Here is a 24,023-nt window from a genome sequence, read left to right as displayed (position 1 = left end):
CCCGTGAGCCCTCGGAGCTACTATGGGGGCAGAATTCACTCTGGGCAGCCTGGGTGGGCAGAAGGAGGACTTTGCTGCTCTCTCAGGCTGCACGCACTTGGACCAGGTACCTTTGGGGGTGGGGGAGGGGTACTGAGAACAGCCTAGTTAGCAAATTAGCACAAGCATAAGCCTTGCTTTGGGGGATTTTAAAGTCCTTCTCAAGTTTATCTTTCTGTGTTTGTTCTGAGCTAAAGGTGCTTTTGTGCCCTAGGAAGCATTTAGACATTTTGATCTTTACAGTGGGGGATGCCCCTGGTGTGTGTGGTAGCATCCATACATAGTTAAGCCCTCTACGATGCACAGGATGGCTCCCTCTTTCAAAGAATGTTCCAATACAAGATGGCAATAGTGCAGAAGGTTTAGAATCAAGCATATACAGATGGAGACTAGACTTCAGTAACTGGTTATAAATTGATAGTGCATTAATAGTTGGTTAATAATTACTTTCAAAGTGATGGAAATTGTCTACAACTCCTTATCCAAGTGTGAGCCTGGGCCCAGAGCTTCCGAACGATTTTCTCTGATTGTCTTTCTTACTGATTAAAGTTGATTAAGTTTGTCCTGTAATTTTTTGTAAATATGCTATTTTGGCGGATATGTTGAATAAGAATTTGAATCATAGCATGCCTTGTATTCTAAGGCCAGGAGTAACAGGTCTCTGACTGGTTTTGCCTGAGAGACTGCTTTGAAGCCTAAATCCTATCTGCTCATGTGGGTCTTTTCGATTCTCCATTTCCTATTCCATCTTTACCACTCAAGAGGGTTTGTTTTATTTTTCTTGTTTTGAAAATAAAGAAATCAAAATTAAAGGACAAATCAAGGTCAAGATAAATTCCTTCTTGACCAAGATCACCCAGCATATATGTGGACCTGAGGTGTCCAAACCTAATGCCCCATTTCACCACCAAATATGTCTACAGTTTGGAGAAGATGTCATGAACCTTAGGAAAATGTGTAAGCATTCACAGTTGTCTTTGTTGCTCTGCTAGGTGTCTCATCTGCACCATCTATTTGGCCTCCCCAGAACACACACGCGCACACACACACACACACTCACACTCACACTCCACAACCTCACTAGATCCCTAGCTTAGCTGTCCTGGTTTCTCTAAAGCAAAGCCTTCACCATCAGAACCCACTCTTCTCCCATTCCAACTCCGGAAGTGCCTGCATCCCCTACTACAGGCAGAAAAACAAAGGATGCTAACTGGGAAAATGAGCAGGTGGTTTGTCAGTGAGAAAGCAAATAAATGCCAATGAGCTAATCCCCAAATGGTACAGCCTGCCCTAAGCAGAGACTCTGAAATGCCATTGTCTCTAGAAGTCTAAGAGACACCAAAGTTGCATTATTATAATATGAAACCATACTTAAATAGCCAGCACAAACTAGCATAAACCCCTCAAGAAACTGCACCTATTTAGCCTATGGCCATTTCAGCTCCAATCTCAAACTGAGACAGACGCTCTGCAAACCATCCCTCACTGGAAGATGTGAGCATGATTCACACTAACATGTAACATCCCCACGAATACTGAACAAAGGCAATGAGCTTGATAGCATTGGCCATGCTATACTAGCCCCGTGTAACCAGTTCTAGGCTGGGCTTCCCCCTGGGCACATGGTGCTGGGGCAACAGCAAGCCATGGCATTGTAGATTTTCCCTCTCCTACCGACTCACCTTGCCTTCTACCTTCTCTTCCTCATAGAATCTGAACACATTCTCATAGAAAATGAAACTTCAAGAGATGTTGGTAAGAGCAAAGCCCTTGGCACGTCTGTAATAGAGCACCCACAAGCTCCTCCAGTCATTTGATTGCATTTGCTACCATAACCCATGTGGGAGGCAGGGGAGGGCAGGAGACAAACAATGGGTTTCACCAGAAGGACCCAGCAAAAGAAAGAAAAATGAAAAGCTGACTTCCTTGGCATTAACCATGCAGGTAGTGTGTCATCCCAAACTGCTTTGTTCTGGTGCCCAAACATATTTCAGAGGATTCTGGAGGAGAAATGAATGCATCTGGCTTTGCAGATTATAATTCACAGATGCAATGGAACTCAGATTGACTAAGGCAAGTCCTGGCTTGAGACATAAGGACAGAGAGAGGAGTCCCAGGACAATGTGTTTAACAACTGAGTCTCTGGATGTGCCCCTTTGCGAGACAATAAGAGTGCTTTCTAGAAGCCTCTGACTCTGCTGCCTTCTGGAAGGCAGTGTATGTGTGCACATAATCCAGTTTGTAATTGACTCTGAGCAGCCTGGAGTCATCGATTTTCACTTCTCACTGACCAGATCCTACTGGACACACTCTCCCTGCACACAGTCACGGTGCCACCTAACATCCACTCTGTGGGATGCCACACATATAGCACACTTGGGTGGGCTCTTTGGGTGGTAATGACTTCTCTTTATTTACTTTGCTCTTAGATGCTGAACTCTTAACACCATTTCCTGGTGGTGAGTTAAGGTTTCCCAGCTCCTTGTGTGATGCGATTTGGCGGGTATCACATTTCTAACTAATAGGTAGATCTGTAGCCATACACACCTTACTGGATAGAACGACTTCACTAGAGAATTCCTGTGTATTCACCCTGTGTTGTTTGGTGTTTTGCTTACTGTGTTGAAGGAAGTTCTACCCTCTTCCCAGGTGTTTTTGGTCCAAGTAACTCCTTCCCGCTCCTCTCCAAACCTTGAGTCCATTACCATTTAGAAGAGACATCCCTGTCCCTACCATCCGTTACCCACTCCCAACCCATTATCCAAGCCCACTTTGCTCCTCACACTTGGCTTGCAGATCTTCATTTCATTCTACATTAAAATGACTCACTTTAGTAAAGTGGTAGTATGGCCAGTGGGAGCTGTCTTAAGGGTTAAATGCATCAGAGATGTCTCATAGTTCTCCCTGTGAATCCTAACTCAGCCAGGATGAGGCAGAATTCACCTTTGCTGCTAGACCCTGACCTCTGTGACAAGAAGGCTCATGTCCACCATGCTAATGACAGGATCCCCGTGCTGTCTACTCAGATGTGATACACGTATGAGTGCTTGGTGTTCTATTTAGGCTGGATCCTAGGAGACTCAAGCAGAGTAGCTTCTCTCCAGTAGTACTTTTGTACCTTTAAGACTGGCCACAGTTGCAGCTCACGAATGGGTCAGGACGATGCTCCGGGCGTGTAGAAGTTTACTACCGTGGCCAGTGGGGCAGAGTTTGCGATGACCAGTGGGACATACGTGAAGCCGACGTGGTGTGCCGACAGCTCAACTGTGGGCGTGCCCTCGAAGCCCCAGTTCAGTCACGATTTGGTGATGGTCCAGGGGAATTTCTGCTGGATGAGATGGACTGTACTGGGACAGAGAGTTTTTTAGGTCAGTGTCCTCATGCTGGCTGGCACCTTCATAACTGTGGTCCTGGAGAAGATGCCAGTGTCATCTGTGAAGGTAAGGGCCACCTCTCTCCCCAACAGTGCACATCTTGTGATCAAGATTGCACCTACACCAATGCCTCTGGCACCTTTGCCTCCACAGCTGCAATCACAAATTGACCCTGCTGCTTGGGGGGTATGTCAGATGTAAAGAGACACGCGTAATTTAAGTGCTCAGGGCTTGAGCTCAGGACTTTTAGACACCGGATGTTGACATGGATTTTATATAGAAAACATAGTGGCAGACATGGGAAGTTGCATCATAAGGGTTTCAAGACATCTCACAAAGAGACAACCTCTGAGTAACCCAGGAACAAATGCCACCAGATTGCCATTAGCTCTTTATTCCAACGGCCACTGAAATCTCAACCCCTACTCCCTACAGGAAATGGTGAGGAGCCCGTGGCAAGGCCTCAAGGTAGGAGGCATTTTCATGGGAAGCTCTTCTTCTTCTTTTTTTCTAGATTTTTTTATTGGATATTTTATTTACATTTCAGATGTAATTCCCTTCCCCCCCTCCAGGAACCCCCTCTCCCATCCCCCCTCCTGCTTCTATGAGAATATGCCCTTGCCCACCCTCCCACTCTCACCTCCCCACCCACAATTTCCCCCACACTGGGGCGTCCAGTCCACTGGACCAAGGACTTCCTCACCCACCTATGCCTGACAGCCATCCTCCCCTACACATATAGCTGGAGCCATGGGTCCCTCCCTATGTGCTCCCAGGCTGGTGGTTTAGGCCCTGGGAGCTCTGGTTGGTTGGTACTGTTGGTCTCCTCATCTTCTACTCCCCCTCATTCAACACTGACTCATTAACACTGGCTGAGCTGAGTTTGGAGAATGTGTGGTATACTCCATACTCAGTCACCACTCTGTCAGGACTTCGGCAGCAGAAGCTTTAGGTCCCATTTCTGCCACTTCATTAGTGGAAGTGACCTTAACAGGCCATTTATGTCCTTCTTAAAGAGGAGACAAAACAACTGTTTCACAGTAGTCCATCTGGGTTGAAGGTCACAGACTTGGGACAATGACAAGTAGGAACACACTGAAGTGTGTGATGGTTCTGGGGGACCGCTTTACCTGCAGAATCACCTCTTGTTTGAGTCTTAAGTTCAGAGGCCAGAACCCCTTTTGGAACACTTAAGTTTCACAAGCCAGATGCTGTCATGGTATTTTCTAAACATCTGCAGACAGTATATCAAACCAGCCTCAGGCAATCATGAACTCATGAGTTTTCTGATTCCATATAAAATTCCTCTTGAAAAAAAAAATCAGGTTCTGGAGCTGGATGATGGTTCAGTTGGTAAAAATTCCTCCTGCACAAGCATGAAGACCTAGCATGACTTTTTCATAAGAAACCTACCTATGAGTTGGTGCTTTTTAAATATCCATTTTACTGATAATAAAACAGAATCAGAAAATTAATTCAATTTCCCTGAATGACACCATTAGCTAGTCAGGGGGGCTGTGGAAGTTGGTTGGATGGTATTGTGTGTAATGTGGATTGGATGGGATCGTGTGTAGCTCGACTTTGGTGGAAGCTGATGCTGAGGGCAGTCTCAGTGCCCCTGCACAGTTAGTGTCCCTACACAGAAGAATTGGAGACCCTCCTTGTCTCTCTTTCTTCATTCTACTTAATAACCTCAGAAAATTCTGTCTCTACTTTCTTCCTGTTTATTATTGATCATTCCATTTGTTTACATCTCAAATGATACCCCACTTCCCAGTTACCCCTCCACAAACCCCACTCCCACATCCGCTCTCTCCCTCCTCCTCTTTGCCTCTATGAGGGTGCTCCTCCCACATCCTTTCCTGCCCCAGTATATGCTAAACTCTTCAGCATCTCTCAACCCTAGGACTGCCATCCTTCAGAGTCTTGTCATCTTTCTTCCTGGATGGCAACAGTGCTCTAAGCAGCCACCTACCTGTTACCATCCCACCATAAATTGTAAATTGCTTCACTTCCTAATGCTCAAAACCTCCCAAAGATTGCTCCATTGGTCCTCCCTCTCCTGCGTGCGTGTGCGTAACTATGCAAACCATGCAGTCAGGCTGGCCTGGAACTTAGAATGAATATATATGCCTCCCGAGATGAACTCATCGTCCAGGTGCTAGGATTAGATTAAAGGTATATACCACTCAAAGGCTCCCATGTATATCTCTAACCACTGAGGAAACACTTTATCCTGCATTAGATCTTCCTCTGACCTTTGTCCAGCTCCTAATAGACAAGGTAGTGTTGACTTAGGACCTGCCCCAACTCTTCCTTTGATCCCAAACACCCTTTACCCCTTCACATTTCCCCAGACTTCTCCTCATCATGTCTCAGATAAAATAGCACTCCCACAGAAAGAATTCCATTGAACACACAATGCAAACAGTCTTCCTCTCAGTCACATTCTATAGGGTCCATCTGTTTCCCTCCCAGCTGAGATGGTTTTTGTATTTTTGCTTTAATCCCTTGCTTATCCTCTGTTCTCCCCTCTCTCCAGGGTGGGAAATTGGTGAGAAAAGCTGTCTTCTCTTTATCTGAGAGCCAAGAGCAGCTCTGGTCAGCAAGAGACAGCTCATCTGTAGATACCTATGGAATGAAAAGAGACAGGCATATGTACAGCATTCTAATATGCGTCCTGAACCAATGGCAATAATCTCCTCTCGGCAAACCAAGCACAGAGCATTCCGTTATGCAGGATTTCCATTATCCTTCCAATGCCAAGAGGCTAAAGTTTAAACAATCAATTCCAGGAATTAGCTAAGAGCCAGTGGGCATTTTGTAGTTTTTCTTTCTATTTTCTTATATTTCTAATTTTCTGGTTTTGTTGTACACACACACACACACACACACACACACGTTTTACTACCAACCATTTGAAAACTGTAGCCATATATATATATGTGTGTGTGTGTGTGTATATATATATATATATATATATATATATATATAATTATGTTATATAGTTATATATACACATATATATTTATATGTAGTTATATACAAATGGTCTCTGCTTATGTTGCCTTGACCTGTGTTTTTGACTTCATGATTGTAAGAAAGCAACATGCATTAAACAGAACATATGCTTTGGTGCTTTGTATTTTAAATTTTATCTTTCCTCAGGTCAGCAGCATGTCATACAATCATTTTTCCTTATACTGAGCAGCCACAGGGAGTCACAGCAGCCAGTCAGCCATAGGACAGCATACAAAATGACTAGTATCTACAGGGTTCTGTGTTGCTAAAGTTTGATGTTTGGTAGATTACATGTACTAAATGCATTTGTCATGTTTTGTGGAGGTACGTGCATGTTCTCATGACTGGTATGTGTTTATGTGGACATGTATGTTTGGGCACATGCATGTGGATGACCACTGTAGATGTCCTTCCTCAGAACATCATTTCACTTTGCTTTTGAAACAGGGTTTCTTATTGGTTTAGAGTTCCCCTAGTAGGTTGGGCTAGCAGGCCAACAAACCTCAGAGATCTCTGCCTGTCTTTGCTTCCCCAGAGCTGGGTGACAAGCATGCACCACTACACAAAGCTTTTCATTTAGGATATTTTAGTCTAAGATATTTTGATTTATGGTCTTTTTTGGGATGTAATCACATTGTAAGTCAACATTAGTATATAATAATATGACATATACAATAACTATGATACATTATATAATCATTTTCTACAATTAAATTATTATAATATATTGTGTTATTATATGTGATATAATGTAACGTTCTTTAGAATAATTAATCATGTATAGAAAAGATTAATGGAATTGACGGTCCATTCAGCTCTGAGGGAAGCATGAGCTGGGACTATGTCTCAGTTGTGGACATTTCACCATCCTCTTACTTTGTGCCTAGTTGAGAACAACTTGTCTTGTCAAGAACAGACAAGTGGTCCTGAGTTATTCCAAAGAGCCACGCCTTAAGGCTTCACGATAGAAAATCTTCAAAGCAATCAACTCAGCAAATATTTCTCAGACCCTGCTAATCCCCAGAGTCTGCATTTGACCAAGAATTGATTTCCTATTTTGTATTTCAGCCCTATCACATTAGACTAATAAATACAGCAAGTAAAAGTCGCTCGACTGAGTTTAATAAGACATATCTTGATTTATTTGTATCACCAGGTGATGGAAATCTAGCCACCATATTATCAGGTAAGTGATTTATTATCATCACTGTTGTTGCCGTCTTCCCTGGGCACATCTGTTTGCCCATTTAAATCCGAGAGAGAAGATGCACAGTAGGCAGTCAGTTGTGTCCCTGAGAGATTCACCTTAACCTGCCCTGGATATTGAGTTTGTGTGAGAAAGATCTCCAGGGTGTTACTGCGTAGATTCACTAACTGCCTAAAAAGAGCTTATCTTACTTTTATTTTAGAAACCATTAGAAAATTTTTTCGTTATATGCATTTTATAATTAATTAATTAATTTATTGACCAATCAATTGCTCAGGGAATGTACAAACTTCTCAGTTTTGGTCAATGACATGTTTCAAGTTTTCTTTGGAGGAAGAGTCATTTCCTCACATCAGCCTATTGCATGAGTTTGCTATGACAGCTATAACAAACTGTCATAGGTTGATAACTTAAATAATGTAAGGGTTTTTGTTGTTGTTGTTGTTTTTTGTTTTTTTGTCTTGAAGTTCTAGAGGTCCTAAATCCAAAGCAAATTTCACTTAGCCAATAGCAAGGTGTCCTACAGGCTATGTCTATCCTTAAAGGTCTTGAAAAGGAAGGGCCATTTCTGGGTTAGTGTTTCTCATCACTGTGGCAGAATGCCTGACACAGTAAAAAGGAGGGGTTTCGTTTGGGTCACAGTTTTGAAGTATAATTCATCAAGGTAGAAACATTTCTCAGTTTCTTTCTTTGTTGCTGTGATACAATACTCTGACAGAAGCAATTTACGGGAGAAAGGGTTTCTTTTTTAGCTTACAGTTAACAATGTGGTTCATCATGGTGGGGAAATCAAGGCGACAGGAGCTTGGAGCAACTGGTTACATCACATCAATAATCAGGAAGCAGAGAGAGATGACCGCATGTTGCTGCTCAGCATCCTTTCTTCATGTACATAGTTCAGGATCCTAGCCTAGGGAGTGGTGTCCCCACAGTGGGCAGGTCTTCCCATCTCAATGATTGCAATTGTGATAACATCTCACAGGTCCATATCCCAGGTGAGTTTAGATTCTGTTAACAATTAACAGACAACAGTGTGACAACAGATAGTTTGATATCTGCCCCCAACACCTACACACTAGTACAAACTTAGAGACAAAGTGACACCTACAGATGAGTGACAATTACAGACATGAGTACAGTACCTACAGATAGTATGATGCCTACTGACAGTACAATGCAGGATAGGGAACACTGATTGGGTCTGGGGGTAGCAAGTCAGTGGCTAAGAGGTGGGTTAGCAGTTTTATCTCTTATGTGTTGGGCACTTCAGAGTCCAGGGAAGCTATACCATGTGAAGTCACAGGGAGCCCTGCATGCCCACTGCCCTTGATCACCATAAACACTTACTGTTAAATGCTTTTTCACTCCAGTTCTGCCTGCGGCCATCTCTACTCAGCCATCTTCTAAGCTTACCCCAAGTTCCCCCGCATCAGGTAGGACCCCATCACCACCATCACTGAATTTACTGCGGTTTCTCAGTTGTCTATGGTGGTGGGCAAAGGTTTTACAGCCACCAGCTACCAATAACGCTTTACCAGAGGTCATGTAATTTGAGGGAAATAGGACTGAGGTAGTCTGGACTCAACCCTGGCCAGCTTCACTTTATGTCTGTCTGTCTGTCTGTCTGTCTGTCTGTCTGTCTGTCTGTATTTACTGCCAAGAACGTTGGAAATCAAGGCTTCTTGTTTCCCTAAATGAGAAGCATAAGCTGAACAGATGCACCTGTGCTAGAGATAGAGAAATTACCAAAGGGTCACTTCATATGCTCAGAACTTAAAAAATAAAGTGGGGCACATGGCCAGTGTCTGAAATAGGAATATGCAATTTTTCCCAAACTGGTGAATTCCAGGCACACCTCTTCCTGGTTGTAGTGTGCAGGAGTCACCATTACTGTCCAACCTCATTTATCACAGTTGATGCTCTCTCACCATCTGTAGCAAATGGCATGTCAATAGTACAATTGCATTCGTCATTGTATGGCAAAGCTGGTGAAAAGTAGCCTTCTGCAGAATTCCTGTGGCTTCTGAGTGCTGGAAACACAGCTAGAGGGACTGAGGTGTGCTGTGTATACTAAGAACACACTGGGTCTTTGATGACTTGGGGAAGTGGGACACTGATGTCCAGCAGGCTTCAAGCTTCTGTAGCAACATGAGTGAGTTCTAGAGAGCTACAGGATGTTAACACAGTATTGCTCACTTAAAAATTCTTGCTACACACATACACAGGACACAAGGAAACTTGGAGGCAGGAGATAGATTCATTCTCTTGATTATGGTGATGCTTACACAGATATATTTTGGATCCTGATTTATCAGTCTGCATACACTGAAATCAGGTGCTGGTTTTTAGCATATAAATTATACCTCAATGAAATTATTTTTCTAAAAAGTTACTTAGGGCCTGGGAAGATGGCTCAGTGGGTACAAGCATATTCTATGTAAATATCAGGAGCTGAATTCAGACCCCCAGCACCTACATCAGTAGCTGAATATAGTCACATATGCCTGCATGACTCCAGAGGTGTGTGGTGGAGAGAAGAAGCAGAGATAGGATGATCTCTGGGACTTGCTGGCTGTTATTCTACCCCCCATGTTCAGTGGGAGATCTAGTCTCAAAGGAATAAGGCAGAGAGTGACAGAGCAGAACACTAGATGCCCTCCTCTGGCCTCTTTATACATACATGTGCATATCACACACACACACACGCACACACACACACACACACACATATCACTAGCACACAGACATAGACTCACATACACACATACAAAAAATTTTTAAAAGAGCACTATAAAAAGAATGCTGACCTTTTATATTAATTGCTTATTTAAATGATAATACTTTAGTTATGTTACGCTATATAAGATCATTAAAAATAAATTCTTCTTGTCTCATTTCTTTTTTTGAACCGTGGTTATCAGAAATTTTAAACTAAATTCGTGGCTCCTGCCTAATTCTATTAGATAGCATTATCTTATGACTTTTCATCCATGAGGTCGAATGTTTTTGGTGCGTTTTCTTCTCTGAGTTTCCCAACAGCTGTATGAGAAGCCTCTTTAGTCCTCTTTCCAGCTGATGAGACTCATGCTCAAATAGGTTTCATATTGTCATCAAGTCCCATGAAATGATAACACAGACAGTCCTAAGACCGTGGTCTCCAAAGCACCATGAACTAGAGTAAACCCCATGATCATTCTGTTAACTACTTGCCACTGGACCAGGCAGGCTGCCTGTTCAGGAACTCAGAGGATCCTTCTGAGATGAGGGGAGTTAGGATCAAGGGGTTCATCACTGAGCAGATCCTGAATGTTCTCACTCTGGTCCCTTTGCTAAACTCACATGCTCATCACCTTTGATGGCTGCAGATTCCAATGTGCTCTTACCGTTAATCTGTATTTCTCTAACAGGCAATATGAATCCACTTGTTTTCCTGATGATGTTTCTTGGGTACAAAGCCTTAATCTTCTTCTGGATATATTCTCTCTCTCTCTCTCTCTCTCTCTCTCTCTCTCTCTCTCTCTCTCTCTCACACACACACACACACACACACACACACACACACACACACACACACACACGGGGGTGGGGAGAGAGAGAGAGAGAGAGAGAGAGAGAGAGAGAGAGAGAGAGAGAGAGAGAGAGAGAGAGATTAAAAACCAAAGGACCAGCGTGACCTAGATGGCCAAATATGCATGAAGTTAGCTACACCAGATAGCAAGCAGGACTTCATTTTAGTGAAAGAGAGCAGCCTCCTTCTAGAAGAAGCTGGGGAGAGTAGAAGGCAGGGCAGAGAAGAAGATACCTGTGGTGGGAGATGCGGCTGAAGGGGAAGGTATGGGTGTGCATGTGACCTTCTGAAGTTTACAATGGTGGTCTAGAGAGTGGGGAGGCAATGAGGCCCAGCCAAAGGGACTGTGGTCTGGGCTGACACTTAGAGGGCAGATACTTCAGGGAGAGCCTAGACTGTGGGGTTAAAAGGCATCCAGGTCCCCAAGTTGGGCATGGTCCTCCAAAACTACCTGAGAGTTCCAAACTCTGGAGGAAGGGAACACCAGATACTGAACAAGTGGAGGAAGAGTTTTCCTTGTCTTGGAGATGTCCCCAAACCCCTCATTTGCCATGAGCCCTGGTGACAAGAAGCTCCAAGGTGAACAGCAACAACTCATGATGATGGGGTGAGGAAGTTCTCCTCAGAATGTCTGTCCTAGTCTATTTGATTCTAAAACAAAACATCACAGTTGAATGGCTAAAAATAACAAAGTTATCTCTCCTGGCCTTGGAGCCTGGGAGATCCAACCTAACTCAGTGCAGGTGAGGGCCCCTTCCTCACCTTCTAAATGTGTTTCATAGACGAAAGGGTGAGGGGTTCTTTCCTAAGGATCCCAGTCCCTCAGATCCTTGTCGGCTCCGAAGGCCCTATTCAACCCCACTGTGTGGAAAGTAGGATTTCTACAAGCTCTCACCAATGGAACCCTCTCTCCAGCTCCTCATCTTTGTTTATGTTTGGAGGTGCTCAGGCTAGGCAGGTCCCCAATTTCTGAGCAGCAGGCACCCAGCTTTGTTTTGTTTTGAGAAGAGGAAGGCATCAAAGTTCTTGGACCTAGTAAGCAGAGCATTTAGTGAAGAGCCTGGTGCACAGCAGGTGCCCTATTGTGTGGTCTGGTTTCATGGAGTGCCTCTGCTCTCAAGCAGATAAGCAGATGAAGTGCCATTCCCTGATACTAGTCTCAGCCACCTGTCCCTTCTCCCTCAACCACTGCCATCCACCAGCTTGCTTTTTTCCCCCTCTATGCTTTTATTTGCCTATTCTGGATATTTCATGTAAATAGAACCACAGGAAAACCCAGTGTCTTCATGTCCAGGATAATATCATCAAGGCTGTGTAAATTAATATGATTAATATTCTGTATATATTCATTAGCACTGGAAACAAATATGGCAGCAATTATTTCTTAACCTGTTAGTTTGCCAAAGAACCACGTAGAAACTTTTTAATTTTTCCAAGTTTAGGCCTTAGCTGGGCAGACTCTCAACTAGGTCATCTAGTCAACCTGACCACTGAGCCCCATCCAGCCATGTGGCTAGATACCTTTCAGGCCGGTAGTTACATCTGTCTCCTCTCATGTCTCCTAGCGAAACGACTTTCTTTCTTCTTCCCAGAGTTCCTTTCTCTCCCTCCCTAGGAAGTTCCCCCAGCTTGCTTTTCTCCTCTATGCTTTTATTTGCCTATTCTGGATATTTCATGTAAATAGAGCCACAGAAAATCCAGTGTATTCATCCACAGCATAATATCTTCAAGGCTGTGTAAATTAATATGATTAATATTCTATATTATTGGGTACTTCCTGCCCAGCTAATTGGCCATCATATTTTTATTAAAGCAAATCAGAGAATGCCTTAGGTTGACGAGGAAGGACAGAGACAGAGTTTCACAAAGCATACCCCAACAAGGCTGTGTGGTTCCTTTTACAATTTTTGAATGGGAAAGTAATCAATTCCTTCCCAGGAAACTTGAAACAGGCAAAAATCCTCTTCTTTCTATTCCATATTAAGCACCCCAAGTCAGTTTCCTTGTATGGTTTCTCCAATAGCTCTTCCAGGTTTCCACATTTCAGAAGACATAACACCCAACCACACCATCAGGTAGGTCAATGAGTTGTGAATTAAAACAACAAAACTTGGATGTGGTACACAGCACATGCCATGCCCAGCATTCTAGGCCTGTAGAGCGAATGGGCCGATGCTCAGGCATGGGGCAGAGGCACTGCCAAGGGATACAGGAGAATCGTGGTGCTCAGTGTCTCCTGCAGTGGTACGCCTTAACCCGCCAAGAGGGGTCTTCGTCTGTTCTGATCATTATCCTTATGTCCCTACACAGTGTTTGTCACATGTTAGATACCAAAGCAGGGTTTGCTGAACAAGTAAAAGACAGTATACATTGAATGTGTGAGTAGAAAAGACTTTTGTCCCCTCTTGACAGACCTTGGGTTTTGGCCCCAATTCCCGCTAGACAGTGGGACACAGAAGCAAGCCATTTTGTAAAATGATGGGAACCTCATTTGTACAATTCCTTCTTCAGAGAGTGGTGTTGACATTTTGCGTGTGAACAAATGAATGGAGCATGTTGCTTCTGGAATGTGGTGTGTGTGTGTATGTGTGTTTGCGCACGTGCATGTGTGTGTGGTGTATTTTGCCATCATTGGATGGTGAGAAGTTGCCAACTTCTCACCATCATTGGATGGTGAGAAGTTGCTCTATCAGGTAAGAGCAGCACGTTCATCCTGAGTCCTGTGTGTGCAGCCTCACCATCTAGATGAAAGGTAAAGCAGTCAAGCCAAGGTTGTACACCATCCTCTGGGGTCAATGAAGACAACCAATATCCCTATGGATGCCTTTCATACCATTGGTCCAGTTTTTCAATCACTGACCTTATTAACAGCAAACAACCTCATGTAGAACTTGGACAGGGTGACTTGGAAGGAAACATTTTGGTCTGCAGGGTCTTGCTGGGTAGACTTCTGTCAGCCTTCAGAACTTGACTCAGGTTTCACTGAACGAATCCAGCAGTTTATGAGTCAAGGTGCACGGGTTAAGGCAAGATCAAGTTGCCTTGCCAGCTGCTAGCTGAGCCCCTTTCCAATGTGCTGTGTGTTGTTTTAAGAAAAGACCTTCCATTCTGACCCTCCCCACCCTTTCCATATTATTCCAGTTCTACCTGTGGCTGACTCAATACCTGGAAGTCAAAGAGCACATGTGCCCAGGCTCAGCCTCAAAGGTAAGAGAGCTTCCTGTGATCCACAGGTGGGGATCACCAGTAGGAGCTGGGGCGGAAGTGAGTGGGCAACTATCCAGTTGCTGAAGCACAGGAAGAAGCACCACAGTGAGAGAGGACTCACCATCCTCCAGACCTGGATTAGTTGGTCCTCCCAGTGGACTTTGGCTCCTGTAACCTTTATATTCCTGCTCTTCTAGGGAAATGTTGTAAAGTTTAGAACACACACACACACACACACACCCCAAAACTGTGCCATTATCAAGACATTATTAATGCCTATGTCTTATATTACTAGTTTCCGTTTTTACCATGAAGTGAATCATTTAAAGGGGATCTTTCCACCCCACTGGATAGTTTTCATAGTTCTGGAAGATACTCTGCATGCTAGTGGGAAATAAAAGTAGTTGAAAGTTAAACATAGATGTGAATTCTGTGAGCTACAGTAACAATTGGCCTGGCAAGATATGCCTACTGATGCAGTAATGGTGGAAAGCTTATAGGAGCAACCTACCACGTTCTCCATAGGCTTAATGCCTATCCACAAGGTGGACCTCATGCCTAGAACCACTGAGAGTTAAACAAAAACAAATAAAAAATGTGAGACTGTCTATGTCATAGGTCCTAGGGGAGAAATGACTACTACTGCTGCCACTACTATTACTACTAGTACCACCATTGTTAACATTAATATTATTGTTACATAGTAATAAACCGTCTCCTAAGTTCTTATCTTTATACCTATATGTTTAATCTTCAAATCCTCACCAAAGAAGCTTCCTTTTATAGTAGGTAACAATAGAGACCCGCAACTGTCAATGTGTAGAGGGTAAGGGACTGTGGAGTGGCCAGATCTAAATGGTACAGCTATATCACACTCCCTCTACATAGAGTTTCAGTGATCATTGTAGAAGACGGACCGTAAAGACTGTAAGCACCAGAGGTAGCAGATAACACAAAACAGCACTTGCTGGGCATGACAGTGCTATTGCACACACGGGCTCAGCGGATTTGAGTGCTTGTACAAGACCTAAGTAAGACCAAGTCAGGAACAAGCCTAGCATGGATGGGAGAGGGGCTGGCAAAGTTCCAACCCTGTCTGAGTAGCTGCTGGTAACTAATGGAAGCTGGGGGAGGGAGCAGAGTTGATTTTCTTCAGCAATGTGGTCATTGTGAAGGTAACCATGCTCCAGTGGATTGACCTACAGCCATACAGAATGTGTGTGTGTGTGTGTGTGTGTGTGTGAGAGAGAGAGAGAGAGAGAGAGAGAGAGAGAGAGAGAGAGAGAATATCAATAGCATATCAATAATATAGATCAATATATTATTAAATATATATGATAAATAAATTGATAGAGAGCATTGAAATTAGGAGAGAAAAGTGATGGGGATATTTAGAAAGAACTGGAGGGTAGAGAAAGGGGGTGGTTTGATCATAACACATTATGTGCATGCATAAAATTTTCAAACCAAGAAAGCCTCCAGGACTAGGACCACAGCTCAGTGGTGGAGTGTTTGCTACTAAGTGTGAGGCCCTGGATTCTATAGTTTGTGGGTTTGCTTTAATACAAATTTCACACACACACACACACACACACACACACACACACACACACACACGTATATATGTATGTGTATGTATGTACATATGTATGTATATGTGTGTATGTATGTGTTTTAGATAATATGTATATCATACCATAATGTTTTTTAAAGACAGTTGCTATTTTAGACTAATTGATGAGAGAGAGAGAGAGAGAGAGAGAGAGAGAGAGAGAGAGAGAGAGAGGACAAGCTGCTCCGGTTACCTTGGGAAATATTTCACATAGTGAAATCAGTTTCCCCAGATTTTCATGTCTCCCTTGCTGAAGTCAGTGTAAAGCACTATTGATGAGAAGCAGATGCTCCATCACCTAACTGACTTGCTTAGAGACTAACAAAGAAAACAGCTCGTGAAATTATTAGTGTATACTTTCTGCCTGCAATGGTCTTATGCAGCTGAGGTGCTGGAGTGACTCACTCTGGCTCGTAAGCTAGGCAAGTAGGCAAGTTCAATGGAAAGTTTCCGTTTGCCTTCTTTTTCTCTTCAGAAGCCTGTTATAGGCTGAGGCTAATGAATGGCTCTGAAGGATGATCTGGGTGGCTGAGGTTTCCTCTTAGGGCACCTGCAGGGGTCTGTGTGTGATGATAGCTGGGACCTGCTAGGGGCACAGGTCATGTGTAGGTGGCTCATGTGCAGTCCTGCTAAATCGATTCCCTCAGCTCCCTCTTCAGCCAGGGATTTGGGAAGAACCTGCCAGACAGATAACATGTGCAGAGTTGGCACAGAGAGCCACCTGGTCCCACGTGCCCACAGCAGCTTGTTCACACACTGATGGATGGTAACAGAGCCCTCTGCCCTGGTAAGGGCGTCTTTCTGTATTCCAAGAGCTCTACCCAGCTGAGTGGTCAGTGACTTGCTCCTGGGAGAGCTGATGCCTTCTCTTGTTGCTCTTAACAGGCTCTCTAACAGCAGCAATACCCTCCCTCCCTCCTTCCCTCCCTCTCTCCCTCCTTCCCTCCCTCCCTCCCTCCCTCTCTCCCTCTCTCTCTCCCTCCCCCTCCTCTCTCTGCCCCTCAGATAGCACTGGTTTCTGCATCTCTTCTACACTGACTTCTGTCTCTTTGGTTTATTCTGTGTAGTGAATATGGCATGAGAAAGAACACATTGAATCAGGGTTTTAACAATCTACAGAATGATCTGGTTTGAAAGCTGGTTGGAGTGATCTACCATTAAAGCTGCTTAAATCTCAGCACTCCTTAACAGATAGGTTAAGAGCACAGACCTCTGTGTTGAGTGCTGTCTCTTTCTCCTGCCCCATTCCAGGAAGTGTATCCTATGGACTAGCCTCTCTTCTGGGCAGCTTCCCTGGGGTGATTCTAGACATCTTTGAAGCATGTCATTTGGTACAATGCTCCCCAGAAGAACATGGACAGTGAAAAAGTGGGGGGTGAGAGCTCTGCTTCTAGCCTCCTAGAGGGCAGAGCCTCTGTGATCTGATCATAATCCCCAAGTAGCTACAGACAAGGTGAGTCTTCTGTGGCTACTGAAGAACAGAGATCCCTGGCTTTGAGATATACTCTACGGTAACTGGGAACAGCAGGGATCTCAAGGTGCAAAATTTGACATTTTTACTACATTGTGTGCCTGTGTGTGTGCATGTACGTTGCATATGTGTGTGCATGGGCATGTGTGCGTGCACTTGTGTGTGTGTGTGTGTGCATGCGTGCGTGTGTACATGCCACAGTGCATGTGTAGAGGACAGAGGACGACTTTCAGAAGCCAGTTCTCTCCTTTCACCAAGTGAGACCCATGGATTGAACTCAGCTTGTCAGGCTTGGCTGCAAACGCTACCTACTGAGCCACCTCATCAGTCCACAAGTGCTTATGGGAGTATAAATGACTATTCTCCAGAGATGTTGGATCAGAAATAATATCTTTGAAGTCTGTCAAGGGACAGCAGCAATTGAAATATTTTGTGTGTACATGATTTCAGAGTATCTTACCCACTCAGAAACAGCATGAGGTCATTTCACCACACCTCCCCCACCCCTTATTGTAGTGCAGTGCTTTTCAAACTTTATGGGACATCAGAACCACAAGGAAGGCCTACTAAAACATGGGTCACTGGGTGACCTCAGCATTTCTCAGCAGGTTTAGGGGAGATCGAATGATTTGTGTCTTAGTTACTGTTCTATTGCTGTGAAGAGATACTGTGGCCAAGATAACTCTTACAGTTAGTACATGGTCATCATCATGGCAGGAAGCAGGCAGACATGATGCTGGAGCAATAGCTAAAGTTTTACATCCTGATGCAGAGGAAGCAGACAGAGAAACAGACATTGGGCCTGGCACCAGCTTTTAACACCTCAAAGCCCACTCCAGTGGTACATTTCCACCAAAGCCACATCTGCTTTAGGAAGTCCACACTTTCTAATCCTTCGCAAACAGTTTCACTTCCTGGTGACGAAACGTTCAAACATATGAGCATACACAGGGCTTTCTCATTCAAAGAACCACAGTTTTCTACCTGATAAGTCTAGTGAGTTTATGATGCTGCTTTTGGGGCCACACTCAGGAAATCTCTGTCTTAAAACATAATTAAAGCAGAATATTTCCATCCTTAAAAATAGGCACAGAAATATCACCTGCACCATTGTTACCTCCATCACTATTATCATCAAAGCCATCTGTCTGTCTGTTTGTCTGTCTGTCTGTCTTCTATCATCATCATCATCATCCCCACCCTCAAAAATGAGTCTCCTCAGTAAGTCAAATTTTGTGGCTTGCTTGTTTCATCATTCATGTTTCATAACTATGCATATGCAGTGCTTAATTGGTAGCTACTGTGTTGGACACTTTCTTGTTGCTATGATGATGAAGTGACTCAGAAAATAGTTAAGAGAGAAAAGCTTTATTTGGGCTCAAAGTGAACAGGCTCCATTGCTTTAGAACTTGTGGCAAGAGGCAGGACATCATAGTAGCAGAGCACAGTTGCTCACCTCAGTGTGTCTAGGAAGAGAAGGTCCAGATGGTACAGAAGCAGGGACATGGGTGCCCTTCGGTGAAACACCTCCAGTGAGTTACCACCCTTAACCAGGTTCTAGCTCCTCACGGTCCACTTGGCTGTGAATTCATCAATGGATTTTTCCACCAGGAAATTAAACTTCTCATGACACAACCACTTCTCAAAAGCCCACCAGCCAAGCAAGCAGGCTTTAACACATGAGCCTTCAAGCAGACGCTTTTTAGATTCGAATCATAGCTTTGTGGATTCAAGGGCACTGAGGGTTCCAATCATGGTCTCCTTTTCATGTCATAGATACTGTGATCCAAGCCTTCACTGCCCCTTCCATTCTGGGTGACAACAGGCTTTTCCTACCCGCATTCAGTGTCTATGCCCCCTGCATTCAGCCCCATGCTTACATGAAGTCAGTTGTTATCTTTCATCATAAGTCAGCTCCAACAAGGTATAATCTACCTACAGCAAAAGTTACCACGTGCTTCAGTGAATTGTAATAGTTACCATATTTAAGATAGATAATGTTTGTGGTAGGAGAGAAGGCTCGGGGATTAAGAGTGCTTGCTGTTCTTATGGAAGACGTAAGATACTACATCACATCATCACATTTTATAATTCTCTGTTTTGTTTTTCTCTTTGCTTGTTTGTTTTTTGAGTCAGGCTTTCACTACCTAGCCCTGGCTGCTCTGGAACTCTGTACCCAGCAGGCTGGTTTCTAAGACTGGTAAATGTTGCTCTAGGTAGATTATACCTCAATAGAGATCTGCATGTCTGGACATTAAGAACTTGCTCCATCACACCTAGCTGTGCTAGGATTCTTTACTTGTATAATGCTTAACAAGTTATCCAAGCAATTCCTTGTATCTATCCTTTATATTGGTAATATTAATGATTTCTTTATTATTCTAATTCGCTCTTTCTATTTCTAAGTGCTAGTTCATTATATGGGCATGCCAAAATTAATCTGCTCATAATTTATGGATGTCAAATTTGTTATTGATTTTCATTGATATGAATAAAGCCACCATAAATGTTCAAGAATTTGAGAGCAGTGTTCCAACGTGAATGTTGAGTTGCCGCCTACATATGATAGAGTTGTTGTAAATCCTTGTCAACATGTTGTAATGTTGACATTTTAAGTTTGGTCTTTATGGGATCTTCATGGTACACTCTAAGCAGCCTTAGTGCTGGTGGCTCTGGTTTCTGCTATGATGGCAGAGTCTAGGGCTACAGAAGCGTCACACACACTCCTGGGTTGGTCCAATTCTCAGGTTGTTTGCTTGAGGTAACTCATTTTGTGAGCTCATAGTAGATCTACCTGGGCTAGGAGAGTAAAGGACATGCTAATTATAGTCAAAGGGATGTATCATTTAAGCAGAGACGGGGATATTCTGGGACCTATATTGCATCAAATGAGTTCTATCTAGAGCTCTTTGCTGCTGTTTTCTAAAGGTTATTTAGGAAATGTCAATGGTCTCCAAATAATTTATAAGCTCTAATCCAGTTCATGAAGGGCCAGCATTTTCTGGTGTGAGGCTGTAACTTTCCCTGGATGTCAATGCTGTTATAGCTTCTCAATACTATTTCACTCCTAGTCCACAAGTTATTGAGGTTACAGTGTAAACACCACTCCAGCCTCTCATGCTGATTTCCTTCTCCCACAGGTGCTGACAGGTCACCAGACCTCACTCCAGTAATAGATCCTGAGTCATTCAAGCCATCAGGTTGGTGGTTTTGCTTTGTGGCTGTCCCTCCTGAGGATGTCCCTTTTGTAAATGAGTGTAGCAAGACCTTGGCACTGCATTGGGTTCTAGTTCCCTTTCCGTGGCTGTGAGAAAACATTCTGACCAAAAGCAACTTAAGGGAGAAGGGAACTTACTCCAGTGTATAGGTTATGGTTCGTCACTGAAGGCAGGCAGGGCAGGAGATCCTGGAAAACAGAAATCAAGGCTGTTTGCTGCCTTGGCCAAGATCATGCTTAGGTTGCTTTCTTAGAAAACCTAGGGCCACCTGCTCAGCTCATGGAGTGGTTCCTCCCACCGGGACTAGCTTCTCTTATATCAAATTGTAATAATCTAGACAATCCCCACCTCCAGACATACCCACAAGCTAATCCTATCTAGGCCATTTTAAATTGAGGCTTCTCTTTTTAAAGGGTTGTAGGCTGCATCAAGTTTGCAGTTAAGCTAAGTATGACACATGGCGTCCATACCATTAACTCTTTCAAATGGGTTTTGAATGGTACCCTCACAGCAAGCCATCTTGTCATGTGTCACAATTCCTCTGTCATGGCTGAGTCTCCCCAGGCGTAGAAGAGTTTATAGCCATTCTACACACCACACAGGAAGTCATCTACACTTCTTATGTAAATGCTGAGATTGGCTGAATAAAGTCACATGGGGGATGTTTAAGTTAAGTTGTCTACAAACAGTTGAGGGGGCTTGGTACATTGGAATAAAATCACTTAGGGCTGAATTAATATTTCCAAGTGACCTTGAGGGAGATCAACAATGCTCTAGAAAGTGCCCAGAGAGTCAAGCAAAGGTAGATATTCGTGTCACCTTTCCATAGCAATGCCCTCTTGAGTTTAGAATTTGCAAAGCGAAGAAGTACCCAAGTAAGAGGCCAAACGACAGAGATCAGGTGACAACCAGCAGCTCTGCCTTGCTGATATTTAACAGATGACAGGAGCTCCGTGAAAACCATTTCCACCACTGTGACAGAATACTCAAGGCAGGACAGAGATGCCCCACTCCCCAGACATCCACAACCGCCAGCTGATTCTGTGCATAGTAACAGTAAAATTGGTTTTACACGGAACCATGTAGGCCAGAGAATCAACACATGATAGTTCCTTTTTCTATCTAACTGAACTTAAGCAATCTATTTGAGGGCTTAACCATTGTTTGTTTAGTTGGTTGGTTGGTTTATATCCTGACCACAGTTTACCTTCTCCCCCCAGTCTGTCTCCCCACCCCTCCCAATCCCATCCACTCCTTTTCTGTTTCTCTTCAGAAAAGGGAAGGCCTGCCATGGATATAAACCAGTCCTGGCATATCAAGTTGAAGTAAGACTATGTACATCCTTTCCTATTAAGGCTAAATAAGGCAATTCAGTAGGATGAAAGGATCCCAAAGGCAGGCAACAGAGTCAGAGACAGCCCCTGTTCCCACTGTTAGGAGTCCCATATGAAAACCAAACCATATACTGTAATATGTGTGCAGAGAACCTAAGTCAGTCCCATGCAGGTTCCCTGGTTGGCAGTTCAGTCTCTGTGAGTCCCTATGGACCCAGGCTAGTTGATTCTGTGGATATTCTTGTAGTGTCCTTGACCCCTGTGGCTCTGATATTCCTTCTTCTCCCTCCTCTATAGGATTCTCCAAATTCCACCTAATGTTTGGCTGTGGGGCTTTGCATCAATTTCCATCAGTCGCTGGGTGAAGCCTCTCTGATGACAGTTATACTAGGCTCCTGTCTACAAGTATAGTAGAGTATCATTAGCAGTGTCAGGGTGGGATGCCTCTTCATGGCATGGGTTTCAACCTGAATTAGTCATTAGTCTGCTCCCTCAATTTCTGTGCCATCGTTATCCCAGCACATCTTGTAGGCAGGACAAATTACAGGTCAAAAGTGTCATGGCTGCCTTGGTGTCCCAGTCTCATTGGAAGTCCTGTCTAGTTACAGGAGATGGCCGGTTCAGGCTCCATGTCCCCCATTGCTAGGAGTCTTAGCTAGGGTCACCCTCATGGATTCCTGGGAGTTTCCGTTGCCCTAGTTTTCTAGCTCATTCCTGAGATGTTCACCCCCAACTTCAGTTGTCTCTCCCAGTACTCTCTCCCTCTATCCTATTCACACCTGATCTCTCATGTTCCCACCACAACCACTCAGTCCCCTCCCCCCGCAAGATGTCTTTCCCCTCCTCCATGAGATTCACATGCCGCCCCCCCGCCCAGCCTTCCTTTTTACTTAGTTTCTTTGAGTCTGTGGATTGTAGCATGGCTATCCTTTATCTATTTTACAGCTAATATCCACTTACAAGTGAGTACATACCATGTTTGCTTATCTGGGTCTGTATCACCTCACTCAGGATGATCTTCTCTAGTACCATCCATTTGCCTGCAAATTTCATGATGTCATTGTTTTTAGAAGTTGAGTAATACTCCATTGTACAAATGTACCACATTTGTTTATCCATTCCTTGGTTGAGGTACATGTGGGTCATTTCCAATTTCTGGCTATTGCGAATAAAGCTGCTACATAGTTGAGCTGAACATTGCTGAACATAATGAGCAAATGTTCTTATGGCATGGTGGAAAATCGTTTGGGTATATGCCCAGGAGTAGTAGAGCAGGGACTTGAGGTAGAACTATTTCCAATTTTCTGAGAAACCACCAAATTGATTTCTAAAGTGGTTGTTTAAGTTTGCACTTCCACCAGCAATGGAAGGGTGTTCCCTGCCGGGAGCCATCCCTGGCTTGGTGGGAGGAGAATGTGCTTCTTCTTTCTTCTCCTCCAGTCAGTTCTTCTTGAGGTAGCTGAGGGGGATAGGAAGAGCGTTGCCAGTGGGTAAGACCTAAGGCTAGGCTGCTGTAGCTGGCCTGCCCTCTGTTTGACCCTCTGAGGCCAGAAACTGCAGTTTCTGGCCACTAGCACCTCAGCCCAGGGACAGCAGAGAATTAAGTAAATAGCCTTATAGTACTCTCTCTGCAGGTGCTGCTAGGCTCTAACTTAAGTCTCTTAGTTTGAGGTCGCAGGAAGAAAAGACACTTAGAGAAGTTGTTACAGTTTATTGCTAAGTGTAAAAAGTTTCCTATGAAGGCTATCTAAGAGAAAAGATGGAGCCAGGCGGTGGTGGCGCATGCCTGTAATCCCAGCACTTGGGAGGCAGAGGCAGGCGGATTTCTGAGTTCGAGGCCAGCCTGGTCTACAGAGTGAGTTCCAGGACAGCCAGGGCTACACAGAGAAACCCTGTCTCAAAAAAACCAAAAGAGAGAGAGAGAGAGAGAGAGAGAGAGAGAGAGAGAGAGAGAGAGAGAGAGAGAGAGAGA

At 44.0% G+C, this 24,023-nt stretch overlaps 1 protein-coding gene across 1 annotated transcript in view; it reads left to right on the top strand.

The window, feature by feature from the left end:
• The window catches only part of LOC114625248 (putative DMBT1-like protein), a 68,278-nt gene that overhangs the window by 12,488 nt on the left and 31,767 nt on the right, over positions 1–24,023 (top strand). The window contains exons 3-7 of the mRNA XM_028772537.1: positions 3,849–3,881; positions 7,591–7,620; positions 9,012–9,074; positions 14,351–14,416; positions 20,640–20,699. Of these exons, the coding sequence (XP_028628370.1) occupies positions 3,849–3,881; positions 7,591–7,620; positions 9,012–9,074; positions 14,351–14,416; positions 20,640–20,699 (252 nt within the window). The remainder of the gene's footprint in view (positions 1–3,848; positions 3,882–7,590; positions 7,621–9,011; positions 9,075–14,350; positions 14,417–20,639; positions 20,700–24,023) is intronic.

This window comes from Grammomys surdaster, unplaced genomic scaffold (genome assembly GCF_004785775.1).
Source record: "Grammomys surdaster isolate TR1022 unplaced genomic scaffold, NIH_TR_1.0 214, whole genome shotgun sequence".
NCBI classification, from domain to species: domain Eukaryota; kingdom Metazoa; phylum Chordata; class Mammalia; order Rodentia; family Muridae; genus Grammomys; species Grammomys surdaster.
The sequence above is the reverse complement of the archived record's forward strand: the minus strand, read 5'-3'. Positions and strand labels throughout refer to the sequence as shown.